Consider the following 24971-nt stretch of genomic DNA (forward strand, 5'->3'; position numbering starts at 1 on the left):
TACAGGAAAGTACTAGTTTTTATTCCTTCATAATCAAACTTCACAAACAGCTTGAACTTGTACAATACCTCAGAGAGTGAAAATTACAAAAAAAGTGCTGGTAACATTTACAAAAATCATCCTTACTTAGCAACAATCAGTTTATTCTTCCACACTTTTTTTAGTCTTTTGTATTAAGGCTTAATACTTCTGTATAAAGTATATGCAAGATAAGTCTTCACAGTTTTTCGAAAAAAGTCACAATATTATGTAACATAATGAAGCTTTTACGGCTATTTTCTTTATAATAACAAATACACATCACTGGTAAATATATGTGAAATACAGGGCTTATTGTAAAATGGCAAGTAATGATACTGTTTGCTGAGATAAATTGATTCCACACACTGTTATAGGAAAGTTTTGACATACCATTGCTATAACTGAAGGAGGAAAAGAAAAAAAGCATCAACACTTGTGAGATCGCCTCCAAACTTTGGCACATCCCATGAAACAATTTCACAAAATATGAGATTTTTCGTTTTGAAATCATACATATGGAAGAATAGCTAAACTGGCATAAAGTGAAAACATGCTGTGTAGTAAGGTGCTAAATCAGATATTACATTGCCAGCCTCTTTTTTTTTCTTTCCCCCACATGGACTGACATGAATAAGGTGCATTCGTAAGACTCAAAGCATGTAGGCCTTTCTCAGATGTCAACAAAATATGTAATAAATACAGATTTTCAAAATAAAAAAACAACCTAAATTAACTTGACCAAAAGTCTCGAGGCGACCTCGTATACTCATGCATTCCCATGGATTCAGAGAAATGAAGATCTCTACTGCAGATGTGTAACTCGTTCAAACTGTGGCATGTGAAAGTAAAAGCTGTATTGTATTCATGGTATGTGTTATTTGCTTTTTTTCTCTTTTTTTTTTGTTTTTAACTGTTGAAATTGTGACAAACTGGATGAATAAGGAGATGGAATTGAAAAAACTGAATGCGAAACTAAGCCAAGATATATTCACAAGATCCTCTAAGCTGCACTGGTTTACAGGTCAACAGATGAGAGCTCTAGCCCTAGACTTACCAATTTCACCCTCATGCATACTGTACGGTTAAAGTGACGCAACAAGCTTGCTTAAATAGTCTACATCACAAAAGCAATTTGGTTTTAGTGCAAACACAATTGGCTGGCTTCAGCTTCTCAATAATAACAAGCTCACCAAGGAGATTACAAGAAGGCACATACTTATGCTTCCTCTAACACGCAACATATTTAGACAAACCGCAACATCTTTCAACAACACCACAAAGCGGTGAAAAACAGGAAAAGCTACTACATCCAGATAAAATGATGCTGTTTGTGAATTATTGGATTTTTTTCTTTACAAGTATCCATTGAAAAAACTTAAAAGGTCACTCATTCTGCTGCTGTGGATGACCTTGTTGAGAAGGATGAAGTGTGACACATTTTTAGGTACGTACGTGGCCAATGATGCTGTGTTTAAACCACACAAAGGTGCATTTTTTAAAGCATTTTTTTAAATGTAATATTCCCCCAAAAAGGTGACCAAATACGCTGAGAAGAGAATTTTTAAGGGGAAAGGTGTGACAGCTGGGATTTTTTTTTCTGTTTAATCTTTAAATATGTCATGACTGGTGGGGAAAATAAATGAATTCCTTCCCTTAAAATCCCATCTCTCACTGTTCTGATCTGTAAGAGCTGCTTGATTTGTCCAAAACAATCACAAGAGGAAACAACAGTTTTAATGCCCCCAAATCTGGACACTAATACTCGGGGTACTGCTGGGAAATAAAAGGAAAAACAACAAAGTGTGGATGTCATGTGCATTTAAAAAGGTGACTGATTCTGTACCTTTAAATACAAAAACAACTGAAAAACAAGTCACCAGCTACGCAGCATTGCCATGGTGAGAGACTACCATCACATACTATGGTTGAAAAATGTGTTGAGTGAATTATATTGCTTTTTGATAGAAGACGACCAAAATAAGTCTAGTGCAAATCTCTTTTCTGGTTTGAGAAGTGGTGGTTGGTGTCATGAGACTTGACTGTCATGTCTGCTCGACCATAGCACAAACACACCAGCTGATTTTCACAACTGGATAGCTGTCAAGTGGTATCCCTTTACGACTTTTCTGACTATTTTTCTCAGAAAAAAAAGCATCCGTCACCACTGGTTGCCACGCAACTATTTGGAGGGAGACCCCTAATAAATATTTCCTATCATAGATAACCCATCACCCAATCAATTCAATAACCCAGCATGAAGGAAATGTCTGATCTTCTTACTCCTATTTTGAAGCAGAGGGATGGCAGCCATTTTTAAGTCACCCTCCCCTGTACAGCTGGGAGGATGTGCTTTCTCTTTCTTTTTTTTTTGTGTCAGCTCATATCTGTGCTAACGGGTGTCGTCTGTGCAGTTATGTCTGTCAAATACATCTCTCAACTTGGAAATGTTGAAAAACTCACTCCAGTCCAGTGTTTGACAAATCATATTATAAAAACGTCCTTGCACATACATTTAAAAAAAAAAGAAAAACTTTATCCCCTATTTCAAAACAGCAGTCAATACATTTCAAACAAGCTTGTTTCATAACAATAATAATAATAATAATAATAATAATAATAATAAAATACAAACCAACTTGGAGCATAAATTATCAAAAACAAACACATTACTGCAGCATATATTTCAGGGTTGCTTAGTTGTGATGTTAACTACCTTTACTACAACAGCTCCACTTCTGCCATGTTCAGAACTATATAGAAGTTTTTAAGGGAAATAATAAAATATCAAGCCAACGTAGGCCAACAAAAATAGAAGCCTAACAAAATATACACATATTTATAAGCACATCTCATAGTTCAACTCAAGTGCATGTTTACAAAAAGCATCTACATACAAGATATGGCAGCAAAAAGCCTGAACGCCAGATGACAAAACAAAACCTAAGCTGCTTTGATTAGGACACACGTAATGTCTGATTTGTACTGTCAATGTTAGAGTAAATTGTGTCTTCACTTCAGGTACAAAACATCGCCCGCATTACAGTAATTCAATTTCTTCTTTTGAACACAAAGGATGAAAATAATACAGCAGATTTGCCTTTTACAGTAATAAAATATTGTCAAATTATGCCAAATGTTCTACATTCTGCGTCCAGATGATGCGCTTTTATTAGAAAAATATATCATCTTGTTATCAGTGATATTTAATCCCATGTTACAGTTTGGTTTGGATTTTTTTTCATCATGTGCTGATGCCTGGCTCTGATGCTTTGTGTTTTCAGTGAAAGACTTTTGAAAACCTCTTTGAAACTGCTGAACATATCGTTACCCTCTTTCCTCTTTTTTTTGGCTTAATAAACAACCTACAAATATGTGCAAACTTAACATCTTGGTCCATCTCAAGTATAAATGGCTAATGTACTCTAGGTCACAATGTCGGATTAGTATTCAGGGACAGCCTTAAAAAATATCAAACATGCCAATATGTGAAGAAAACGGCAAGAAAAGAAAAACTCACTGAGATGTAATGTGTGAAGGTGAACAGGTTTACACTGATTTGTTGTGTGTATAGAAGACATAACTGATGATTACTGAGTATGATGTTTTGTGAGATGCAACATTTACAATCTTAAACATGTTGTCATGTGATAGTTTACATCACAGCTACTGTGTCCACTTTTATTTTTATATTTTGTTGCATTTCTTATAAAAAAAAAAGTCTATTTTGGTCTAAAATTAACAAAAACCCACAAAACTATGAACAACCGATCGAGAGACAAAAACACACAGATGCATTTTCACAAGCACCCTGCAATGAGAAGAAGAAACTAAAAAACACAAGTAGCAATCTAAGCCCAATGGCAGGAACCCCACACACATAGAAAAGATAAATTATCTTAACCCTTCTTTGGTTTGCAAACACAAACATTGTCTAGTAAAGTTTAGTTTATTTCACCTCTAATGATTAGCATGGCCCCCGTGTTTCAAATTGACCACCAGCAGCCCCTTTAGGAACATTACAGTGATACCAGTTTGTTATGGCAGAAACATGCTGGCTGAGACGGTGACCGACGTTCTTTTTTTTTTTTTTTTTTATCTCTGCACTATAAAAAAAGAGACCTACAGTGTTAGCATAGTGCATGCTGTCTATAAAACCATGTTGAAATCTGAATTAAAAGGAGGGAAGTATAAATCTAATTTAACTCTGATGTGATGGGCGTTTTTCTGCTACTACATAATCAAATATCCAAAAGGATGAAGCGCTGGAAATCCTACTTAATGTCAGGTTAGTTAAGTGTGCAAAACGAGTGCCAGACGAGGAGTTGGAATGCTCCGGACGTGAACAGGAATGCTTTATTTTAGTCACACTGCTGCACACTTTCTAACTAATCATCTCATTCAGCAGGATTACGCTGAAAAAGAGACTACAGAACACAAAGAGGCTTGATGTTTAGTCTTCAGAGCCTCAGTCTCCTAACAATAGTGATTAAAAAACGATAAAGAAAGCGTGCTATCAGGGGACACTCAAAACATAGTTTGTGCTCCATCAAAAACAAAGCCCCCCCAACGTGCAGGAAGGGGCCGTGTGGACCGGACTGCATGCTTCATGTGCACTGATGGATTCCTGATGAAGACGGTTCCATTAAAACCTCATCAGGGTAGTGTAAGAACTGCATGTTAGAGAGAGAAATAATATAATCTAGATGTGGTTTTAGCTTAGCTTAGCTGTGTTGTACTTTAAAATCTGAACAGCTGCTTCTGTGTATGTGTGTGTGTAAGCTCAAAAATCAAAACAGAGTCTGCATGTTTGACTGAAAGATCTGAACAGATGCTGTTTGTGTGTGACAGTTGGATGACAGGGACTAGCTATATCACATTGCCTATAACATTAATGCTTCATTTTAACTTTAAATGTAATGAAAACTAGGCCTTCAAAATGTGCACTTTCCATAGCTTAATCATAGCTGTTTTCTCCTATTTAACTGAATACTATGTTTGATGGAGGATTTAAAGATTCAAAATAAAAGCAATCACTTGCCCTGGTTGTGACATATGTTTTGTTTTATTATATTATGTTAATGTTATAGGCGTTACAGGATATCTCCTACATAAAACGATTATTTTAATGTTCCTTTTTTGCTTTGTTCTCACATCAAATTTAACAATAGGGGTATAATTTAAAAAGTGTCTTTTTTTTACCCCTAAATTTGGCACAGTAACTAGGCTGGGGAAGGTTAGAGAGAAAACTGTGGTAATGAGTCCACAGGGGACCGAATAATCAGCCATCCCAAAACCTTTTATCTCGCAGCCACTCGTCCTGAAACTTGATTATCGGATTTTATTCTACTCTATTATCTCTTACTTTAAATTTTTAAACCAGACACTTAAAGACTTTGCCACATTTTTTTAATCTCAATGTGCCTCCAGGTAGTTATAAATATACGTCTGTGTAACATTCAGTGACCAGTTTTCTTTTTTAAGGTTGCTCATTGCTTGCCCTTTACCAGTATTTAAAGCTGTACGTAAGCAAAAAGGTGGTCAGATAAGATAAAAGTTTAATGACCATTGTAGGGAAAATGGGCAGAGACTGTTATCAGGGTCAAAGAAACATGGTGTACTTTGTAGAGCACCATTAAAGCAGCTGCCAAATCAAGCAGCCAGCAACGACTTTATTATTCATTTACAGTGAGTGTCAATAGAGGGAACCACCATGGTAGGAAGTTAGATTATGCATGTTATTTCATGTTAAAATAAAAAATGGAACTTATTTCCAATAAGATTAAAGAAAAATCCAAACATTTGACATTATGGCATACTAACTCCACCTTTTTTCTGGTGAATGTGGCTCCCTCTGCTGTTCATAAAGCACCACTGCCCCTTTTCCCTCCAAAGTACAGTACAGTACAGTACAGCATATGGCTTGTTTGCATGTAGCATGTTGAAAAAATGCAAAACAGCAATGAAAGAGAGCAACCTTAAAGACAATTTTATACAACCCACTAAACCTACGAATATATTTCAAACGTGATTGCATTTTACATCTTTGAATCCTCCGAGCTGTATAGATGTACATTAAAAAATAAAACTCACGGATGTAGCTTTAACTGTATATGATAGACGCTTTTTAAAGGGTTCTCTTAGGATGCACTCACAACCAGCAGGTCTTTGCAGTAATAGTATAAATAGTATATTTCTTATAGACCATTGTGTATATACTGTATCTGTGCAATGTAGGAGAGAAAAACTATGAATATTCTGTATAGTTGCTGTATGTACTGATAGGCACTTGATAGGCGTATTCCCTATATCCCTCAAGGTTTCCGTATACTCTAGCTGTCTTTATCAAACTATCTGAGAATGTTTTCTGAGGATGGTGATATTTAAATATATATATTGTATATTTTTAAGATATTTCACTCTTATGTGTACTGTAGAAGGCCAGAGATGCAGTAAAGTATTATCTGACTGGTGTTTTCTGTACTCTACTCTTAACTTTGTGACTTTCTTCAAGCTTTAAATAAAAACAATCTGACTTTGAATGTGTGGAGACGGACTGAAAGACAAACAGGGAGACAGACGCATGCGTATCAGAATAAAATGAACCTGTTCCTTACTCGACATGACCCTCACCATTACTATTTCTCCATTTCCTTGTTTTCATCTCAATGCAAAGCGTATATATAGTACAATGTGAAATATGACTTTAATAACTGACTATGCGTTATCCAGTTGCGTGAAGCAATGTATGTATAAACAACAGCACTATGATCACCATAACAAAAAAGCAGGAGGAAGCCTGAAATAAAGAAGTATAACAATGAATTAAACATACTGCAAGAAGGACAACAATGTACTGTAGACCCTGTGTCTCTATGCTAAGATAAACAAAACATGAACAGTAATATATTTGAAACACAATACAAACAGCTGCAGGCTCAAGGCTATTATCTACGTTTTCATATGTTTTGTTCTGGAAAATATGCGAACACTTTGCAAACATAAAGTCTAGACTTTTTTTTCTTAAACTAACAACTAGAAGAAGCACGATTGAGAGAAGGACTTATTTTCTGGATAATGTTGCGACTTTTCAACAAGTTTTAAACTGACTTTCTGCAACACTGAGAGAGAAAAGAGAATTAAGCACCACCACAAGTAGCTGAAGCAGTATAAGGAATATATAACTATGAACAGTGAAGAGCATGTGATGCTAATGCAACAGGGGGGAAAAAAGCCTGGGTATGCTAAAGCACGTAAATGACACACTGGAGAGAAGAATCTTCCCTCTTCTGAGCCCGGTCTGCTATCAAACACCTTATGATACAAGAAGTCAACTGACAATGGGACGAGTTATTAGCCCTCATCCAGATAACGTTGAGATTGGCTACTTTTGTTATTCCAAAAAATAAAAAGATAGAGAAACGACTGATAGTGTAATTCTGAAATCAAATGTTTCAAAAAACCAACATCGAGCTACTTAACCTACTATTTAGACCAATGATACCACAAAGCTGGTTGTACTCATCTAGCTACAGTCAATAGTGCATTTGATATATGTGTTTACACAAAATATGTAAAATTTAGGTGCCATGAAGGAATGCTAGATCACTGAATACAAACATTACACCGAAACGACTCGATCAACATCTCTGCCTCTGCTTTCAAAGAAGTGATGATGTTAGATTGGCAGTGTTTAACTCGGTACTGAACAGACAACAAACACCAACACAATGAGCTGTGTGCCGTATGTGTGGCAGTACTGTTGGAAAAGAGATCTCGGCAGTTGCTTACATATTCTTTTTAGTGCATTGTCTGTTAAGGCATGAGATTACCCTCCACGTGCTGTGTAGAGACAAATATAGCACTAGCATGCAGCAATATTGCCATCCTGGCAACAACAGCTACAAACAGGAACCATACAGTTTAGGCTTATATGCACACCATAGGACACAGGCCCAATCAAATGTTTAATAATGTGCTACTTTTACTGCGGACAAACCTTTTATACGTGTGTGGTCAAGAGTTTCTACCCAGCTGGGGGAAAAATACACACTCCCCTTCAGCTGACTCATAAGGATCTGTACTTTAGTAGCCGTTAAAAGAAATTTAAGCATCCAAATGCTGGACAGATCTCCTCAAAGTCAAGCACTGACGTCAGCAGTGTCAACGTGGCCTCGAGTCAGATCTCAGAACAAACGCCACGGGTGCTTTATTAGCCCAAAAGGTTTGGATTGGAGAGCTGCTTCTCATAGTACCTGCGTTGCATATTGCAAAGGAAGCCCTACAGTTCAGATATTCCACTTATCAACAGCTTGATTAGGCGAGATATCAAACACACAAACACTCACTGACGCACAAACACTAAGGAAAGGGACACGACTGTGTACAACTGACGCACAGATATCAAAGAAGCTGCATTCCCTCACCTCCCCACACCTTTAAACCCACACAACGTTGTTCTAGGACACATATCATTTATGTTACACACGCACACACTATAAATGTATTATTATTATTAATCATATAATAATAGTTATTATTCAAACCTCCGCCGACGTGTATTATTACTGTTGTTGTTTCACTGTTAATGTTGTTTGGCTTGGATATTCTCCTTTGTTTCAAAAGAAATGCAATCGAATGACTTTTATAGGGAACTGACTCCAGAAAAGAATGAACTCAAAGGTTTTAAAACATAGATGAGCACACATAATGGTACATTTTTAAATAAAAATAAATGCTTGCATTAACACGGCACAAGAATATACTGTAGGTAACTGCAAGCAAGAACAAAAGCCAAGAACCGCTGATTTACTTAATGAATAAATTGAAACAAAGCTATTCTATTACATGTGAACTCTACAACCAAATGTTAGATTAAAAAAAAAAACTCTTTTCTAAAACTATAATATCTCTGTTAACAGTAGTGCACTTATTGGTTTAAGCAGTGCAACATATATGCAAGAAAATAATGCAGTCCACTTATCAAGATTTTAAAAAATGTTTTTTTTTCCTTTGAAACTGAATAACAGAAATTATAGAAGTTTGTTTAAGGAAAATGATTAAATATTAAGCACAGGCATTTTAAGAAAATGTGCAAAGTAGCACTTTTTTTTTAATCTACAGCGTGTCATCTGAAGACCGCCATATGCAGTTATTCTTTTAACGATACAACTACGAAAGTTTTTGCTCAGACGCGAGCAAATCCTTCAGGATTGCAGTTGCAGGCAGTTGCATGTGTGTATGTGTGTGTGTGTCCTATTTTAGAGTAGAAAGCAATTACAAAACAATCCAAAAATATTAGAAATGAGCCTTAAGTGAAGTGATGTATGGAGGACAACTTGCTCACACTAGATTCCAAAATCTATTCTGTACATGCTGTGTCTAGATTGTGTTTAGAAAAATCAGGAATGTTTCATATTGTGTAGAAAGTCCGTTTGAAAGTGTGGTATTATCAGGAAACAGTGTGATTCAATGGAGCTACTGTTTTATTTATTTTTTGTTACTTTTGAAGCTGTGTTTCCTTTCAAAGCGTTGCATGCCATTTGAGCCTTGAGGGAGGGCAAACACATAAAGAGTAATGCATTTAGCTCCGATGTGCTCAAATAGCTTTGCAACGTTATTAAACAGAGTGTACAGGGGGTTTAGGATGAGGATGGCATTTATTTCCAATTCAAATTTGATTCAAATAAAATCCCTCCCTCTTTAACACTGTTTCAGCCTATACACCCCCTGACCAGGCTTTAGAGTGTGATTATCAATTTCATATCTGACCATGTCGGCTACTTAATAATTACAATATTTAAAGTGACAAATCCTTTTTTTTTTAAATCAACCTCCCATAACAGTCAGGTGCAAGTTGAAGAGCAGCAATTATGAAGGAGAGAGTTTAGTAGTCGCATATGCCAGCCTGCCATAACTGTGAATGTGAAAGGCTTTAAAAAACAAACCATCAGCAAAAGAATCTTTCTTTTTTTCTCATGTTTTGAAATGGAAGAGGTCTACAAGCCTTAACAGTCGTTTAAAATATTAGTGGCAGTGTATGCAAATTAGTTAAACTCCAAACTTCAGAAAAAAAGAAACATGTTTTTGCTCAAATACTGGCTCATCAACACACCCAAATTTAGTAAACTGAGGCATCAAAATGCATGGACAGCAATTACAAAACATAAGAGAAATGCTCATCCCAGTCTCAGTGTGACAGGAAGTTACATTTCAGTTCAATGATTGAAATTGGTACCTTGACAACAGCTGCATTAGAACCCCTTTACACCATAGGAATAAATAAAACCCACCATCAAATTAACTACTCTCCGTTTTTATTTGATAGAAGAAGGCAATCTTGTGACCGTCAGTATTTTTAGAGGGAATATGTAGCCCCACCCCAGATGACTTTTTTTGTTATTGTTGTTAATTATACCACAGTAAGCTTGGACATCTATAGTTTCCAAACTGGTCAGAATGGGTTCACAACTGCCATGATTTATTCTTCATGGCAATGTACACACACACATACACACACTCACACAGACGCACAAACACACGGAAATAAGACAGACATGCATAAACACAAACGCTCACACGTATAAGCACATGTAGAATCATTCAGACAGATCTACACTAAAGGTGTGTTTGTGTGTATGTGTTTCTTTCGTAGGCCTTTCGGTAGTGTTCAACACATAAATCAGTATTTTAGGAAAGCATACATTTAGAGGCCTGTAGTTAGGATCCATCCAGTAGATCAATATCAAACTACTAAGCCTTAAGGCCACCATCTTTTTTTTCTTTTAGAATAACAGAAAAAAAAACTTTTTTGGGAAACTTAATGTGCCAGTGTCTATACTCATTACTCTTCATACCTCAAAACAAGAAAAGGAAAATCTAGTGCCATTTATTTGTCATTCTTTTTGAAAGGAGTTTATCGATTAGTACTTATCCATCGGAGACATGCATTCGCATGTGGTCATTGAAGTGCTCCATTTGGTCGAACTTGGCAGGGCAGACGGAGCACACATAGGTGGTCCCTTCTTGGCAGCTTGCTTCTGCAGCTACACCCACTCCTGTTCCAACCCCGGCCCCTACTCCAGCACCTCCGCTCACGGGCATGGCGAGGGCCACCACACCGGCACCTGGCTCTGGGACGGCCATCGGCATGGGAATGGAGACAGGGCCTGGGGTGCCGGCGCTCCCTGACAGCCCTGTGATGGCGCTGCCCGTGCTGTGCAGGGCCATATGCCGCTCCAGCAGGGTCTTGTGTGAGAACTTCTTCTTGCAGATGTAGCACTCATAGGACTTCTCTCCACGGTGCAGCCGCATGTGGACGTTGAGGGAACTCTTCTGGGTGAAGCGCTTGTTGCAGATGCTGCACTGGTAGGCCCGCACCCCTGTGTGTGTCACCATGTGTTTGATTAAGTAATCCTTCAGGGAGAATGAGCGCCAGCAGATGCTGCACTGATGAGGCTTCTCACCTGGATGTTCATGCATAAAAAAGGAGAAGAAACATTTTGAGAATTAGGTTTTAAAAATATAGAAGAATGTGTGCAGTAGCATTAGATGCCTGAAGCCAGCACTGTTACTTTTCTAGTACAGGAACAAACCTGGGGCTAGAATTATTTAAGCCTGTGTTAGCTCTGTTATGATGTTGGCTCCACTAGAAGCTACAATATGCTACAGCTCTGTGAGGAAAGCTTTCATATAATGTAGCTCTGATGCAGTTATTACAAAACTGTAACAAAACTGCACAATTAAGGTTTTATGAATATTTAACAGTTCTGTGATGGCATGACAGTGGAGCTTAGATGGAAAAATATTCTACAATGATGCAAAGTCCCATCATTTTAACATCTCAAACAATGTAAGCATCTTTTGGTGGATAAAACACGTTTTTTTATAACTGCCTCTGCTGACATTTTCAACTATTAAATGTTAAAAATCTCAAGTTTCTAATAATATAAGTGGAGTGAGAGACTGACACCACAGCAAAAAAGGAACCTGCATTATGCAAGCCCTCAGTATTAGCTGCTTTCTAAAGCAGTGACTGAGTCTATCTGTCTCTACCTGCTTTGATTTAAAAAAGCCAGCAATTCATATGTTTTTTGTTGACCTGCTCCAAAGGAAGGTCAGAACTCAGGGTCAGTTCAAGATCAGCAAGGCTGAGCTAGCTCATATATATTACTCGTATTTGTACTTCAGAGTCTCTTTCATCTCTGACAGCTTTTTGATTGAAGCTAATGACACTTCACCTGAGCTGCACATGTGTGGTATGTAATAATATTGATGTGTTCATTGCCTTTTTAAGCTATTTTGAGGTGTGAATTATGCAAAGCAATTTGTAGGAATTTTCTTCATTAGTTATGAATATTTCTTAACCTCATCCTGCATTGCGGTTGAGGGTAAAGATATATTTAATCTCATCTATCAAGCTGTTGAGGGACATTTTTAAACGAAGAAAAAACATAAGAATGATATGATGATGATTTCTGCAAACCAAGACTGTTGTAATGGACTGTATGAGCAATCTATTGACACCAGAAGTAACTTAAAATGGAAAAAAAAGACCTGACCTAGAAACCTGATATAGACCAGGGATGGGCAACTTTGGTTACCATGAGGGCCACATTAATTTTATTATCAGTGCCAAAGGGCCAAATTGTTACAGATTGTCTGATATTCACAATGTAATGTAATACCATTCATTGTTTAGGAACTCAAGTGCTAATAGAAATGGCAAATTCAATGATATAAACACAGAATTAAATCAATTTAAACCTGCATTTTCAATGCAGTGAATATGACAGGTGCTTGTCAATTTAATATACTTTATAGCATATTTATTTTTTTACAAGTGCTTCAGTGATGCATAGAAATTTGTCTCAAAGAACCTAACAAATACAAGTAATCAAAGATTATAGGGGAAATGTTTCTTTTTCATGTTTTTATGGTAGATGTTGTCATGTTTTCTCTATGTTTATTTTTTACTGATATCTTAAATGTACTTGGGGGGCCACATCAAGTGAGGTGAAGGGCCTCATGTGGCCCCTGGTCTGCCAATTGCTCACCCCTGATATAGATAAACTTCTGTGTTATAGCCCTAATCATCTTTGCAACTACAAGCACCAGTTCCTCCCTACTTTAACTATGGGTGTCATAATCATGAAACTGAAAGACAGTCTTAATCACTCATAAGCCACTCAGACTCACCAGTATGAACAAACATGTGTTTGACGTAGTTCTGTTTAGCAGTAAAGGTTTTACTGCAGAGAGTGCATTCATACGGCTTCTTCTCCCCGGGTCCGAGCCCTCCTGCAGCCTGTTGCTGCTGTGTTGCCGCTTGCTGTACCGATATGGGGTTGGGGAATGATGGCATTGTGGGGGGCGGCACTGCCACAAACTGGGGCTGCTGCTGGCCAGGAAGGTAAAGGAAAGGCTTGGTGTCTCTTGCCGGCTGTGTAGGAAAGAGTGTGGGCAGGAAGGAGCTTCCAGCAGTGCCCATCACTTGGGAGTTGCTGGTCACGGTGAGCGGCATCCTCAGGTTGCTGGTGTGTGATTCTGCCTGGCGCATGTAGTGCGGGGCACTCGGCAGGGACTGGGACATGACTGAGTTTGGCAGGGGCTGCATCATGCTACTGTCACTAGTGCTGTGGGATGTGTCCCCGTCCTCCGTGTCTTGCACTTGCTCCGGGGACGAGTCGTTGACCTCTATATGCACAGGACCTCCTCCTTCACCTTGCTGCCCTTCCCCGCCCCCCTCTCTGCTAAAGCCCATCAGGAACGGCTGCTGCTCCATAGCATCTGGCTCAGTGCTAATGGAGGAGCTCACTCCTGAGTCAAAACTTTCCACCTTGGACTCGCTCTCTACACCCTCAGTCTGGTCGGCGTCGTCTTGGCAGTCCCCCAAATTATCATAGCAGCTGTACTCGTCTTCGGCCTCCTGCTTTATGTGCATCCCTCCCGTCTGGATGCGTGACGGTCGGGGTTGCTTGCGGCAGTGAGTGGACTCTGCTGTGGAGATGAAGCGGTCGACCTGCTGAGATCTCTCCTGGATGCGGTTCATCCAGGGTGGATCTTGGGATTGCTGGTCCTTCTGAGTGCCAAGGGTGGCGTCGTAGTTTGACGTCAGAGGGTTTATATACAAAGGGCGCTCGCGGGTGCCGTTCTGTAGCGAGAGGCCAGGGTAGGAGTACAGTGATGTGTATGCACGATCCATGCTTTGCTGTGATGTTGCTTGCATATAACCTGACTCTGCGTCACTGCTGGGCCCGGAGGTGCCTGACTCTGGCGTGCCGCGGGGTGTTTCCTGACCAGAGTCTCCTGGTATGACAGGAAACCCCCCTGGCCCGGCCAGGCCCACATTTTGGGACACGATGCGGGTGCACTCATCGATGACGGTCTTAATCTGTAGAATGCTGGCAGCAGTGAGGATCTGCAAAGCCTCTGACTGAGACACCCGCAAGATCCCACTGTACATAAAGTCAATCAGCTTTTGGATGGATTGCACCGAGACCACAGAAGGGATCTCAATGTCGCTGTAGCCCAAGAGCAGCTTGTCCTGAAAGAAGGGGCTTCCAGCAGCCAGCACGCAGCGGTGAGCACGCAGCATACTTCCATGGATCCGAACAGTCACGTCACAGAAGTGCCCACGGTTGCGCTGCTCATTGAGGGTCTCAAGTACAGAATTGCTGAAGTTGTGAAGATTGATGTTATGAATGCGCTCGGTCATCCCCTTGCAACTGATGTCACCTGAAATTAGGAAGCAATGTTTAAAACCTCACTCAGAGGCAGTAACTGGTTTTAACACACCAATATGTGAGAAAAATATGAATTTTTCCCCAATACAGAGCTACAAAATACTTATATTATTAGTAAACTGTATTACTGGTATATCAGAATTAATATAACAGTGACATTCAGTCTCATAGGATACAAAATCACCCTGTAAAAAGGCAAATTTCTTCAATGCAAGGAAACAGCCTTTCCTCATATTAGAGAAGAAAACCATGTCCCAGCACTGCAATAAACTAAAATATGCAATTAGAAAAAGTGATTCTTATTATAAAAGAGATTTAAGACTTGATTTGAGGATCCCTAAAACAATAACACAAATATAGTTATTCTTTTCATTATTTTTCTTCGGCTCAGCCTCGTGTTATTTGGATGTGAATCAAATCATCTCAATGCTGGAGCTAAATTTGTCTCCTGATCCTGGTTTAAAAATTCCACATTGCCATGGTGAAAGACAATTAACATGGTTCCCTCCTAATGATTACTGTACAACTTCCCCCCTACGCTGTGCTCTCTACAAGTTCCTCCACCCGCCAGTAGGTGGTGCACTGGTCTTGAAGGACAAACAGGCCTCTTTTGTTAGCCATGTGTTCACTCTGATGGCGCTTCCTAACTATCCTTGGAATAGATGTGACCCGGCTGATCAGTGTGTAAGATTACTGCGTGTGCTTTTCTTCCAAGTTAGGCGTTAAATGAAATTAAAATCTAGAGGAAAATAGATGGGTAGTTACTGTTGAAATTATGCTAATTGAGGGGTTTGAAGATTGCTGTAAAAGTAATTTCTTTTGAATTTAAACCATCTTGAGGATAATTTAAGTAAAGCTGTTGAGCTTATTAAATGGTTATTAAACACAGCACTTAAGAGTTTTTATTTTGGCATCAGAAACTGTACAAATTATACTGAAAATGTAGATAATTTGCTTGCAGCATGTCAGACAGTGACTAAAAGTATACATTTGGGAAAGCATGCTGGTCTGACAAGTAACTTAAGTGATTGTATAAAATTAAATCATATGGAAAAATTCTTCATAATTCAGAGTGATGTTATACAGCAAATTTAAATAGAAATAAGAGCTGTACACAAAACAAAGCCATGCCACAGTGAAAGAATTATACAGAGTAAAAGCGTTAGCATATTCAGCTCTTTACTTACAGTTAGATGACGTTTTGTTCCGAAGATGCTTGTGTGGCTGGTGATGAAGTGTGGGTCAAGCTTCAGTTTGCTGGTGGAGATGGCTGATCAGAGGCCGGGTGCTAGGCAATGCTGTCAGTCCTCTCTGTCCAAATCATGTGCTGCTCTGCCACAGCATTTGCAGGAAGAGGGAGAGGGAGAAAGGAACAAAATCTTAATACCTGTACTTAAAAAAAATACAATATTTTTTTCCTTCTTTCTGTCATGTAAAACATTTGTCCCACGATGTTTTTCTCTGCTGAAGTACCAGCCAGTATTAAGATACCAGATGATTCACTTTTCACCAAAACCCTGCCTCTGACTTTGAACTTGCTGACAGGGCGAGGCAGCGTCGTTTTTTTCTTTGAGCATTGGCACACTCTAATCAACAATCTTGTCATTCATTTGTTTTGAAACAGTATTTGCTGATCCTTGCGTGTCTTAAGGCATCAATGCCTGACTTTTAACCTTCGTACTGATGAAGTTCGGCTGGAGTCCAAAGACAGAGACTTGTAGTAAAGACATGGGTGGAACTGTTAACTGTCTGATGCCCAAAAACATCCAGTTAGTAATAGAGCTATGTTTATAATGAGGTAAAAGAGTGTATGCTTCAGGGCTGCTGGCTGAGAAGATCATGAATGTGTCGAAAAAGTGCTAGAAAGATAAATCCTGTTGTTCCCTTTGTTTAATCCAGAAATAACCACCATGGTGCTACTTATGGCTTCGCCACTCCTTTAATGAACCCTGAGCTCACACAAACATCTCTCTATAACACGCAGCAACAGATGTGAAAAGAGTTTTCAAAGCATGACAAAAGGACGCTCCTGCGTGCTTATGACCAACAATTACAAATCAAGAATGAAGATAATGTTGGCATTCTCTCTCAGGAGATATGTGAGCCAATGGGCAACAAAGCCACACCTTTCGGAGGAAAAGCAAAATAAATTCCTTGGAAATTTCCGTATAATTCTAACAGCAGGTATTACCAGAGTGTTTTGCGAGTGGACACATTTACTCCTGTTTTATATTTCAGTCCCACAAATCAAATAAAACAAAAGTCAACACAAACGGTGAATAATGGAAAAAAGTAACATTTAAACACACAAGGCTTCTATTGAAAAAACACAAGAAAGGCATTCAACAACGTGGAGCATGTGATGAGCTGCTTTGATGAGAGCCTTACATGAGAGGTCCTTTACAGTTCGCACAATAGTATGCAAAAGTTTGATGCTAAAAAATGACACTAAATAATCAGGAACAGGCTGCATGTAAGGCCGAGCCTCATGGTGACATTTAAGGTCAGGCAGAACGAAAAAATGCATTGAACCAATCCAAAATGCCCTCACAATGTCTCTCTTATTAATCCCACAGAGGCCACAGTCCCCTCAAGTACTTCAACCGATACAGCTCTAAAAGACTCAAAATATTTGAAATATTAAAAGAAATCTGGAATGTTAAATTTTAGCTGAGAGTTAAAAATGTTCAGTAGTTTTCACGCTGGCTGCAACCCGCACACCCAGTGCTCTGTCTAAAAAACCAGTATCTTGGAAAAGAGCTGTGCTTGGATTTGACCAGACCTGCACGTTATTGTTGACACATGTCATTCTTTCACAAATATAAAACACTTGAGCAAAACACACCTCCCACTTTGAGACACCAAGGTAAAATCTACAGATGGAAACAATATGATTTTAAGCATGTGACCTCCTTATTTTTTCCACAGAAGCAGGACCATCTGCTGTACTACGGGAGAAAAACGATAAATATTAGACCATAAATATGTCTCCGAAATGTTGTGTGTATAATTCAGCGTGGAGGAGCAGAGTATCTGTGAAATGAGAAAAAAAAGAAAGCAGAGTGGAGGGGTTAAATTGTAATCAGTGAGCTCTGCGTCCACAGGCCTCACTTTGAGAAGTAGAGCGAGCACTGAGACATGTGCTCGCTCTTGAAACGTCCCTCAACGAAGAAATTTGACGATTTGATAAAGGCAAGTAACGGCGTGTTTAGCACGAGGAGAGGGTGATCACTCGCTACTGAGGCGGATCATTCTTTGGCACTCAAGCACATGCTGGTTAGCTTTCCAGTTTTGGTAATGGTGGAAAAATGTTGTAGAGTATCCTTAATCTAAAATCAATCTGAAGCCTTCTCTTTAAGCTTGGAAGCTCTCCTACAACACCAAAAAACACCCTCTAAACATTTAGTATGGATCTCAATTTAACTTATAAAACTAGAGCTAACCAGAAGCTTCTAACTGCACTGCTGAAAGCTACAACTGTGGCTGAAATAATTCAGAATTCTCTAAGTCGAAGTGAAAACGAACAAAAATGCCAAAATTTTAAAGCCTGAGCCAAAATACTTGAATCCATGACAGTGGCAAATATTCAGTCTTTTCCCTTCTCTAGCTTAAGATGTTACTGCCATGGGCCTTTTTTTAGACAGCACATATATGTTCCCTCTCTGGTTTCCCCCTTTGCCCATCCAGACATGTAAATCCACCTGCCCGAGGGGTAAAGTGAGGTGAATGCTGGCAACAAAGGAGCAGGCCAAGGGAAGCAGGCTTCAGTTGCCCAGACTGCCACTCACAACAGTGATTCCATTTTAGCCGTGACACAGTGGGTGAGCAGCAGCCAGTGCCTACCTGCAGTGAATTCTAATCAGCCCAGGGGTCTGTCTCCCTCCCCTCCCCTCCCTCCCTCCCTCCTGTACCCTGCCTTGGACTAAAGGGGCTGATGATCCTTCAAAATTAATTAGATCCTTGTAGGAGGCGGCCATTTTCTTTCACTTCCAAACGCTCCGCCGCAAAAAAAAGAAATTTTCTGAATTAAACCAAACTCGAGGTGTGTATTTTTCCCTCCTCGTATTGATCTCTTTCTCTCTCTGCATCTTTACCTGTTTCCTGTTTCATCAAACTCTCCCCTTGTCTTTTCTTCAATCTGTCTGTCTCACTACTGTCTGTGTGTCTGTAACCCCCCCCTTCCTCCCTTCCCCAACAACCCCCCCATGCTGCCGCCACCCCCCCACCCCCCCACCCCCCCGCCCCGCCCCTCTCCGGCTGCCTCCCTCCATGCTCCCAGCTCTGTGTCTGCCTCTGTGGAGTTTGCTGTCAATAAATCCCCAGAGGTCAGTTTGTCTGCTGGAAATCAGACACAATGCTTCAGACCGCCAATGCAATGCATGCTCTGCTGCTGCTGCCGCCACAACAAAGACAGAGGAGGGGGTAGGAGGGGTGGGGGAGAGAGGGAGAAGGAGGAGGGGTAGGAGTAGGAATAGGGGAGGGGGCAAAAAAATTAAGACAGAGAGGGAGAAAGACGAGAGGAGGGTTGCAACTTCACCAGCCAGACTCCAGGTTAATCAGCCGCCTATATTAGGTGACAAGGCCGATGAAATATGCTGCACTGAATTGGACATTAGTTAATGGGAGGGGGGTTAAAATGGTGGGGATGGGGGAGGGGGGGTTGAGAGCAGACATAAGAGGCATGCTTATGAAAGGAGCAGTATCAGCCATGTGAATAATATACATCTTGAATATGCAAATAGTGCTTACAACACACACTACAAGCATATATTCAAGGCCCCTGGTACATTTAAATGTGGAGACAAAAGGGCCACGGGGCATTATGAAAAGCTTGTCCATGCATGCGCTTACAGCATCTCCACCAATCCGCTCCAGATCTGCACTTATCAAGTGTGTTTTTTCGTTACACCTAATTAATAGTAATTTATGAGTTTGTTTGAAAGCTCCACAGCTTTAACAATCACTGTCCGACGTTGTAATTATTAATTTCAATCATCCCTTTTAGAAGAAAGTGCATTAGCATATAAACTAGCAGGAATTATGCTTTAATAGTATGGTTTGATACAGGATCTAATGTAATTAAGTACACAATGTAAACGTGTAGTAAGCACACTAGGGAGTTTAAGGCCTAAATCAAGTGTTGATGTGATGTGTGATAACTGTGACTGCACACACTCACAATCAACACCTCAAACTTTAATGGAAAGCACAAAAATATTAAATCAGACTTCGTCTGATGCTGTTTTGTCCTGGTTTTCTTCGATCAGTGCAATTAAAAATTAACTGAGTATTTCCTCCCTGCACAACAACACTGAGGAGTCTGATTCAAATGGGAGTAATATAAAGCACTGATCTTTCATCATATTTGAGTGTTGGTCCATAACGTTGTGCAGCAGTTAACAGGTGTGCTAACAAATGCACCTAAATCTCGCACACTTCCAAACACGCGGCAGAAAACACCTCGCAGACTCAAGATTTAATTGATTTGTCTTTATGGCAGTCCTTGAAAATCATCGACAAGCAAACGTAGGCTGTTGACAAGTTGTGCCAAGATTTTCACACAACATTTTTTTCTCCTTCTCCTTAAACTGAAAAATGTACCGTGTAACATAACATCACCAATGAAATCTCTCTCAAATGTGTGATAACTACAATTACATGTAGTCTGAGTGTTTTCCCTTACATTGATGACATGAAATGCCATCCTGGACTTTGAACCAGCTCTTCACCTACAACACAGACGCCGGGTGAGCGATTCTTCTTTCACAACTACAGTTTCAATCTCAAGCTGGCCAAAAGGGACAGTTCAAAATGTGCTAACACTGTAAAATAGTGTTTCTTGGATTCACAAAAACACCCTTCTCTCAGCTGTGAAGCTCTGTTCTTTCTCCAAGCATCATGTAGCTATAAAATAAACTTACTGTCAAGTTTTGCTGACTTTTATTTGTGATAACTGTATGCATTTATTTGCATCACAGACCATCTGGATCTATTATTAACCTCATAAAGTCTCTTAAATCTAGTCTGACTATTCCTGCTTGGTTTCTTTGCCTCTGAAACGTCTCAAATATCACATCAGATCAATGTGATAAGACATTCAGTCCAACAGAAAGCCATTCAAATATGACAGGATGTGCGGCTTTTAAATAAATTCCTCAAGCAAACAAATAACAGCGCACACTACAATACCATTACACAAGTAAAGGACAGTTCAAAGTCTTTTTTTTGACAGGACAGCTTGTTCAACTTCGTCATTTTCTGTCAAAAACACACCCACCACCACCACCACCCGTTATCCTGAGCAGACTCTTTGTCCTTTTACAGATGGGAGGATAATCTACTTCTCATATACTTTTTTTTCCAGGCCAAGTCCAAACAAACAGTCAAGATTTTGAGCTATCACACTGTATTTTATGAAGTTTCTCTAAAATAAAAGCAAAGAGGGTGAAAACAAACAGCTATTGTGGGCTTGCAGCCATTAAATTTATAAGCCAGTATCTCGCTTTGGCAAATGGAAGGGATGCTTTCAAGAAATGTCTCCGTTTTTGGCAAATGGCTGTGGTTTTGTTAATGAGCATTTGACCATAAAGAACCATCTGACTACTCATGTGATAGTCTCCAAAAACACCTCTAACCCCCGAAGCAGATAATGCTAAATTCAAGAGAGATCATTTAGGCACAAGTGTCCACAGCAACTGCCTCTCCACTGCTACTACACATGTCAAGGACGTTTCGCCTCTCCAAAAATCGACCTGGCGGGCCATCAAGAGATCTTCATGAACCTACATAGACGCTCGTATAGGACTGCTCTGTCTATTAGCACTGTATCATGATAAAGGGCCAGTTAATTGATTCTGTTTGGCAGAATATTAAACACTCTCATATGCCTCGATGTCTGGACGCTGTACAGTATAAGCAGCCATGATCTCAACAAGTGGGCTGTGTGGTATAGTAGGGCTGCAGCACCTTTATATCTGTGACAGAAAACAAAGTGTCTCCTCATTTTATGTCCTTGGGAGATAAACCAGAACAAAGATGCTTTGTGCTGAGTTATGACACGATAGTGTGGGACCTCTGCTAGAAGCACGTAGTACTTATTATCACATAGAGAACAGCACAGACTCTGAATATATTTAAGTTAGCTGATACTATGTTTGTCACTATAGAGACCAAATAGACTGAAGCCACACATGTGTAATATTTAGCTCAAGAAACAAGTGCTAACATAAACCTTTTTAAGGCTCACACTATCAGGACTGGAGAAAGCACGTTCTCACACTCACAGATATATGTGGATGTGGTGAAACAGCACAATACCTTAAAAAAGGTCAATTCCTGGTAGTTATACTGCAATCAAAAGTAACTATGGCCATCTAAAGATGCATTTTTGTCTTTGGAATTTGTAGCACAATAAAGGGTTCACAGGAAACACTTTAAAATGTCTTACTCATTAAATATAAAGCATTATCAATTCATTTACACAGGGATGCACAATATTCCTGATCTGGTATAAGCTCAAAAAAATGATAACCAGTATCTGCAAGTGTGAACATTTCTGACAGTTACAACTAATGTAAAAGCTGTAAGTATCGACCTTAATCATCTGTCAATATCGGCCTTTACTATCTGTAAATATATGCCCTATATCATCTATAAAATATCAGCCAATATCATCTGAAAATATAGGTCTATATCATCTATAAAATATCAGCCTATATCATCTGTAAATATAGGCCTATATGGTCTGAAAATATTGGCCTATATCGCTGATAAAAATTGGTCTATATCCTCTGTAAATATTGGCCTGTATGGTCCGTAAACATCGGCCTATATCAGCTGTAAATATCAGCCTATATCCTCTGTACATATCTGCCCATATCATCTCTACATATCGGCTGATATCATCTGTACATATCAGGCCTATATCAGTTTTAAATATTGGCCTGCATGGTCTTAAAATATTGGCCTATATCATCTGTATATATCCGCCCATATCCTCTGTGGCCTATATCATCTATAAATATCGGCCTATATGGTCTGTAAATATCGGCCTATAGGGTCTGTAAATGTTGGCCTATATGGTCTGTAAATATCAGCCTAAATCATCTGTAAATATCAGCCTAAATCGTCTGTAAATATCGGCCTATAAGGTCTGAAGATATTGGCCAATATCGTTTGTACATATCGGCCTATATCATATGTAAATATCGGCCTATATGGTCTGAAAATATATTTAATATATTTAGGCTGGACCAACAGACTTAAGTCAACTGAAGTTTTTGTCTTTGTACATCCCATAAATTTCTAAAGCTTTTTTAAGGACTGAAGTTTAAGTCTGAGCTACATTTTTTAGGGATGAATGATATTGGATTTGGCCAATTTCTGATTTGCCAATATTCACAAATTAATCTCAGCCTATACCAATACATAATATCGATATTTAAACATAGCTCAGAACTATTTCTTCAGTCCTTACTAGGGCTAAATGATTTAGGAAAATAATCGAAATGCGATTTTTTCCTCCAACATTCTGATTGGGATTTATTACGCAATTATTTCCTAAGTTCTTCATCTCATGTACCAACACAGTATTAGATAAATTAAATCAGGGTTTAAGTGTTTTGAAAATAAGATATAATTCAGACTATTTTGACTCATACTACAAATGTGATGTGAATTACTGTGTTGGAGGAATCATTTTGTGTCACTCAGTTTGATTAAGAAAAACATGCAAAAATGAAGTAAGACTTTTGTAAACTATTCTGAACTAGAAATTACACTTCAAAGATTGCATGATGTGTATGGTACAACATCTCTGCTACAATAAAACAGTTTAAACTGGTATTTTGACACACATTTCCAGTTGAAGAAATATTCCACCTACTGCAATTTGAAACTGGCAGCAAGCCGTATTGCGATTTAAACAAAATTTCAATTTATTGCCCAGCCCTGATCCTTAAAACACACAGTATAAAGTCTGAGGATGAACAAATTAAGAAAGTCCAACCCTTAAAACACACTTTAAAGCGTAAGGAATGACGATGAATAAAGAAAAAGACGTCAGCTGAAGTAGCTCTGTAGGTCCAGCCTAAAAGTCCTCTAATGTATTTGATTGCATGGCCAGTATTTACAGCTGATACAGGCAATTTGTATAGCCAAGGAACTGGTTGTAAATATCGTCAGATATATGGTGCATTGGTAAAGCACATGTAAATATATATAACATCATTTGATAGGTATCATTAATGCCTCTGTATTTATATACACAACTATGCATGTTTTTGATCCATTATTAAATCATTAGTAAAGTATTAGTAAATACATAACTCATCATTTGATATGTATCTATAAAAACAACTGTACATGCTTTATTGATGCAGCATTAAAGCAGCAGTAGAGCAATAGTAAAGTAGAAACTGCTGAGTTGAATGGTAAAGGCAAGGGTTAAGAAAGATTGACTAATGAATCAATAAAGCATTTATAGCCAAGCCTGTAAATTACATATTGTAATTTGTAGATGATGATTTGAGTTTTATAAGCTTCTTTTTATAAATCATTGCTACTGGCCAACCTTTACATCTGTCAGTGTTTTTCTTTTTTCTTCTTCTTTTTTTTTTTTTTTTTTTTTTTTTACAAATTCTAATCCAATAAAAAGTATCAAAAAGATGCTGACAATGTGTTAACTTAACCGAGAAACACTGCATTTTTATTCATTCCTTAAATATTAGTGATTTTGGAGATAGGACTTTGGCCCTATGGCAGTGATGTGAAGTATTTAGAGTGTCTATATATAATGGGTTAAGCTTCTACTATTGCTCACTCAGGACTCCTACACACCTTTAACAATCCAATTCAAGACTTTGTAAGACCTTTTTTTTAGACTTGAGCTTAGAAAAATTATGATCATTTCTTTGTGAGGCAAATAGTCGAAAATGCAAGAGGCATGTGAGATTTCTTGGTACACCGGACAGAGCTGAATTATCTGGTTTAATGCTCTGTTAATGAAATTGATACAAAGACTCAAAGCAGATGATTTCTGGCACATTTAACGCCTGTTTTCTATCAATAACGATAACAATAGCAGGGACCTTGTTAGTCATGCTTTATCAATGCTGATGTGTAGTTATTAGAAAATGTTACCATTAAGATAGAAGGTTGAAGACAATTTAATTCTTTTATTTCACTCCTCTGACAACAGAAGTCAATACA

General features: G+C 38.8%; 1 protein-coding gene across 3 annotated transcripts in view; it reads right to left on the bottom strand.

The window, feature by feature from the left end:
- Positions 1-24971, bottom strand: part of zbtb20 (zinc finger and BTB domain containing 20) — a 41545-nt gene continuing 16574 nt past the window's right edge. For 2 of the 3 annotated variants that reach the window (XM_041801296.1, XM_041801298.1), the window contains 3 exons: positions 15950-16094; positions 13216-14754; positions 1-11483 (listed from right to left, as the gene is read on the bottom strand). In XM_041801296.1, coding sequence (XP_041657230.1) covers positions 10948-11483; positions 13216-14734 — 2055 coding nt within the window. In that variant the 5' untranslated portion in view covers positions 14735-14754; positions 15950-16094 and the 3' untranslated portion in view covers positions 1-10947. The remainder of the gene's footprint in view (positions 11484-13215; positions 14755-15949; positions 16095-24971) is intronic. The other variant, XM_041801297.1, reaches the window with a different exon arrangement.

This window comes from Cheilinus undulatus, linkage group 12 (genome assembly GCF_018320785.1).
Source record: "Cheilinus undulatus linkage group 12, ASM1832078v1, whole genome shotgun sequence".
Classification (NCBI taxonomy): domain Eukaryota; kingdom Metazoa; phylum Chordata; class Actinopteri; order Labriformes; family Labridae; genus Cheilinus; species Cheilinus undulatus.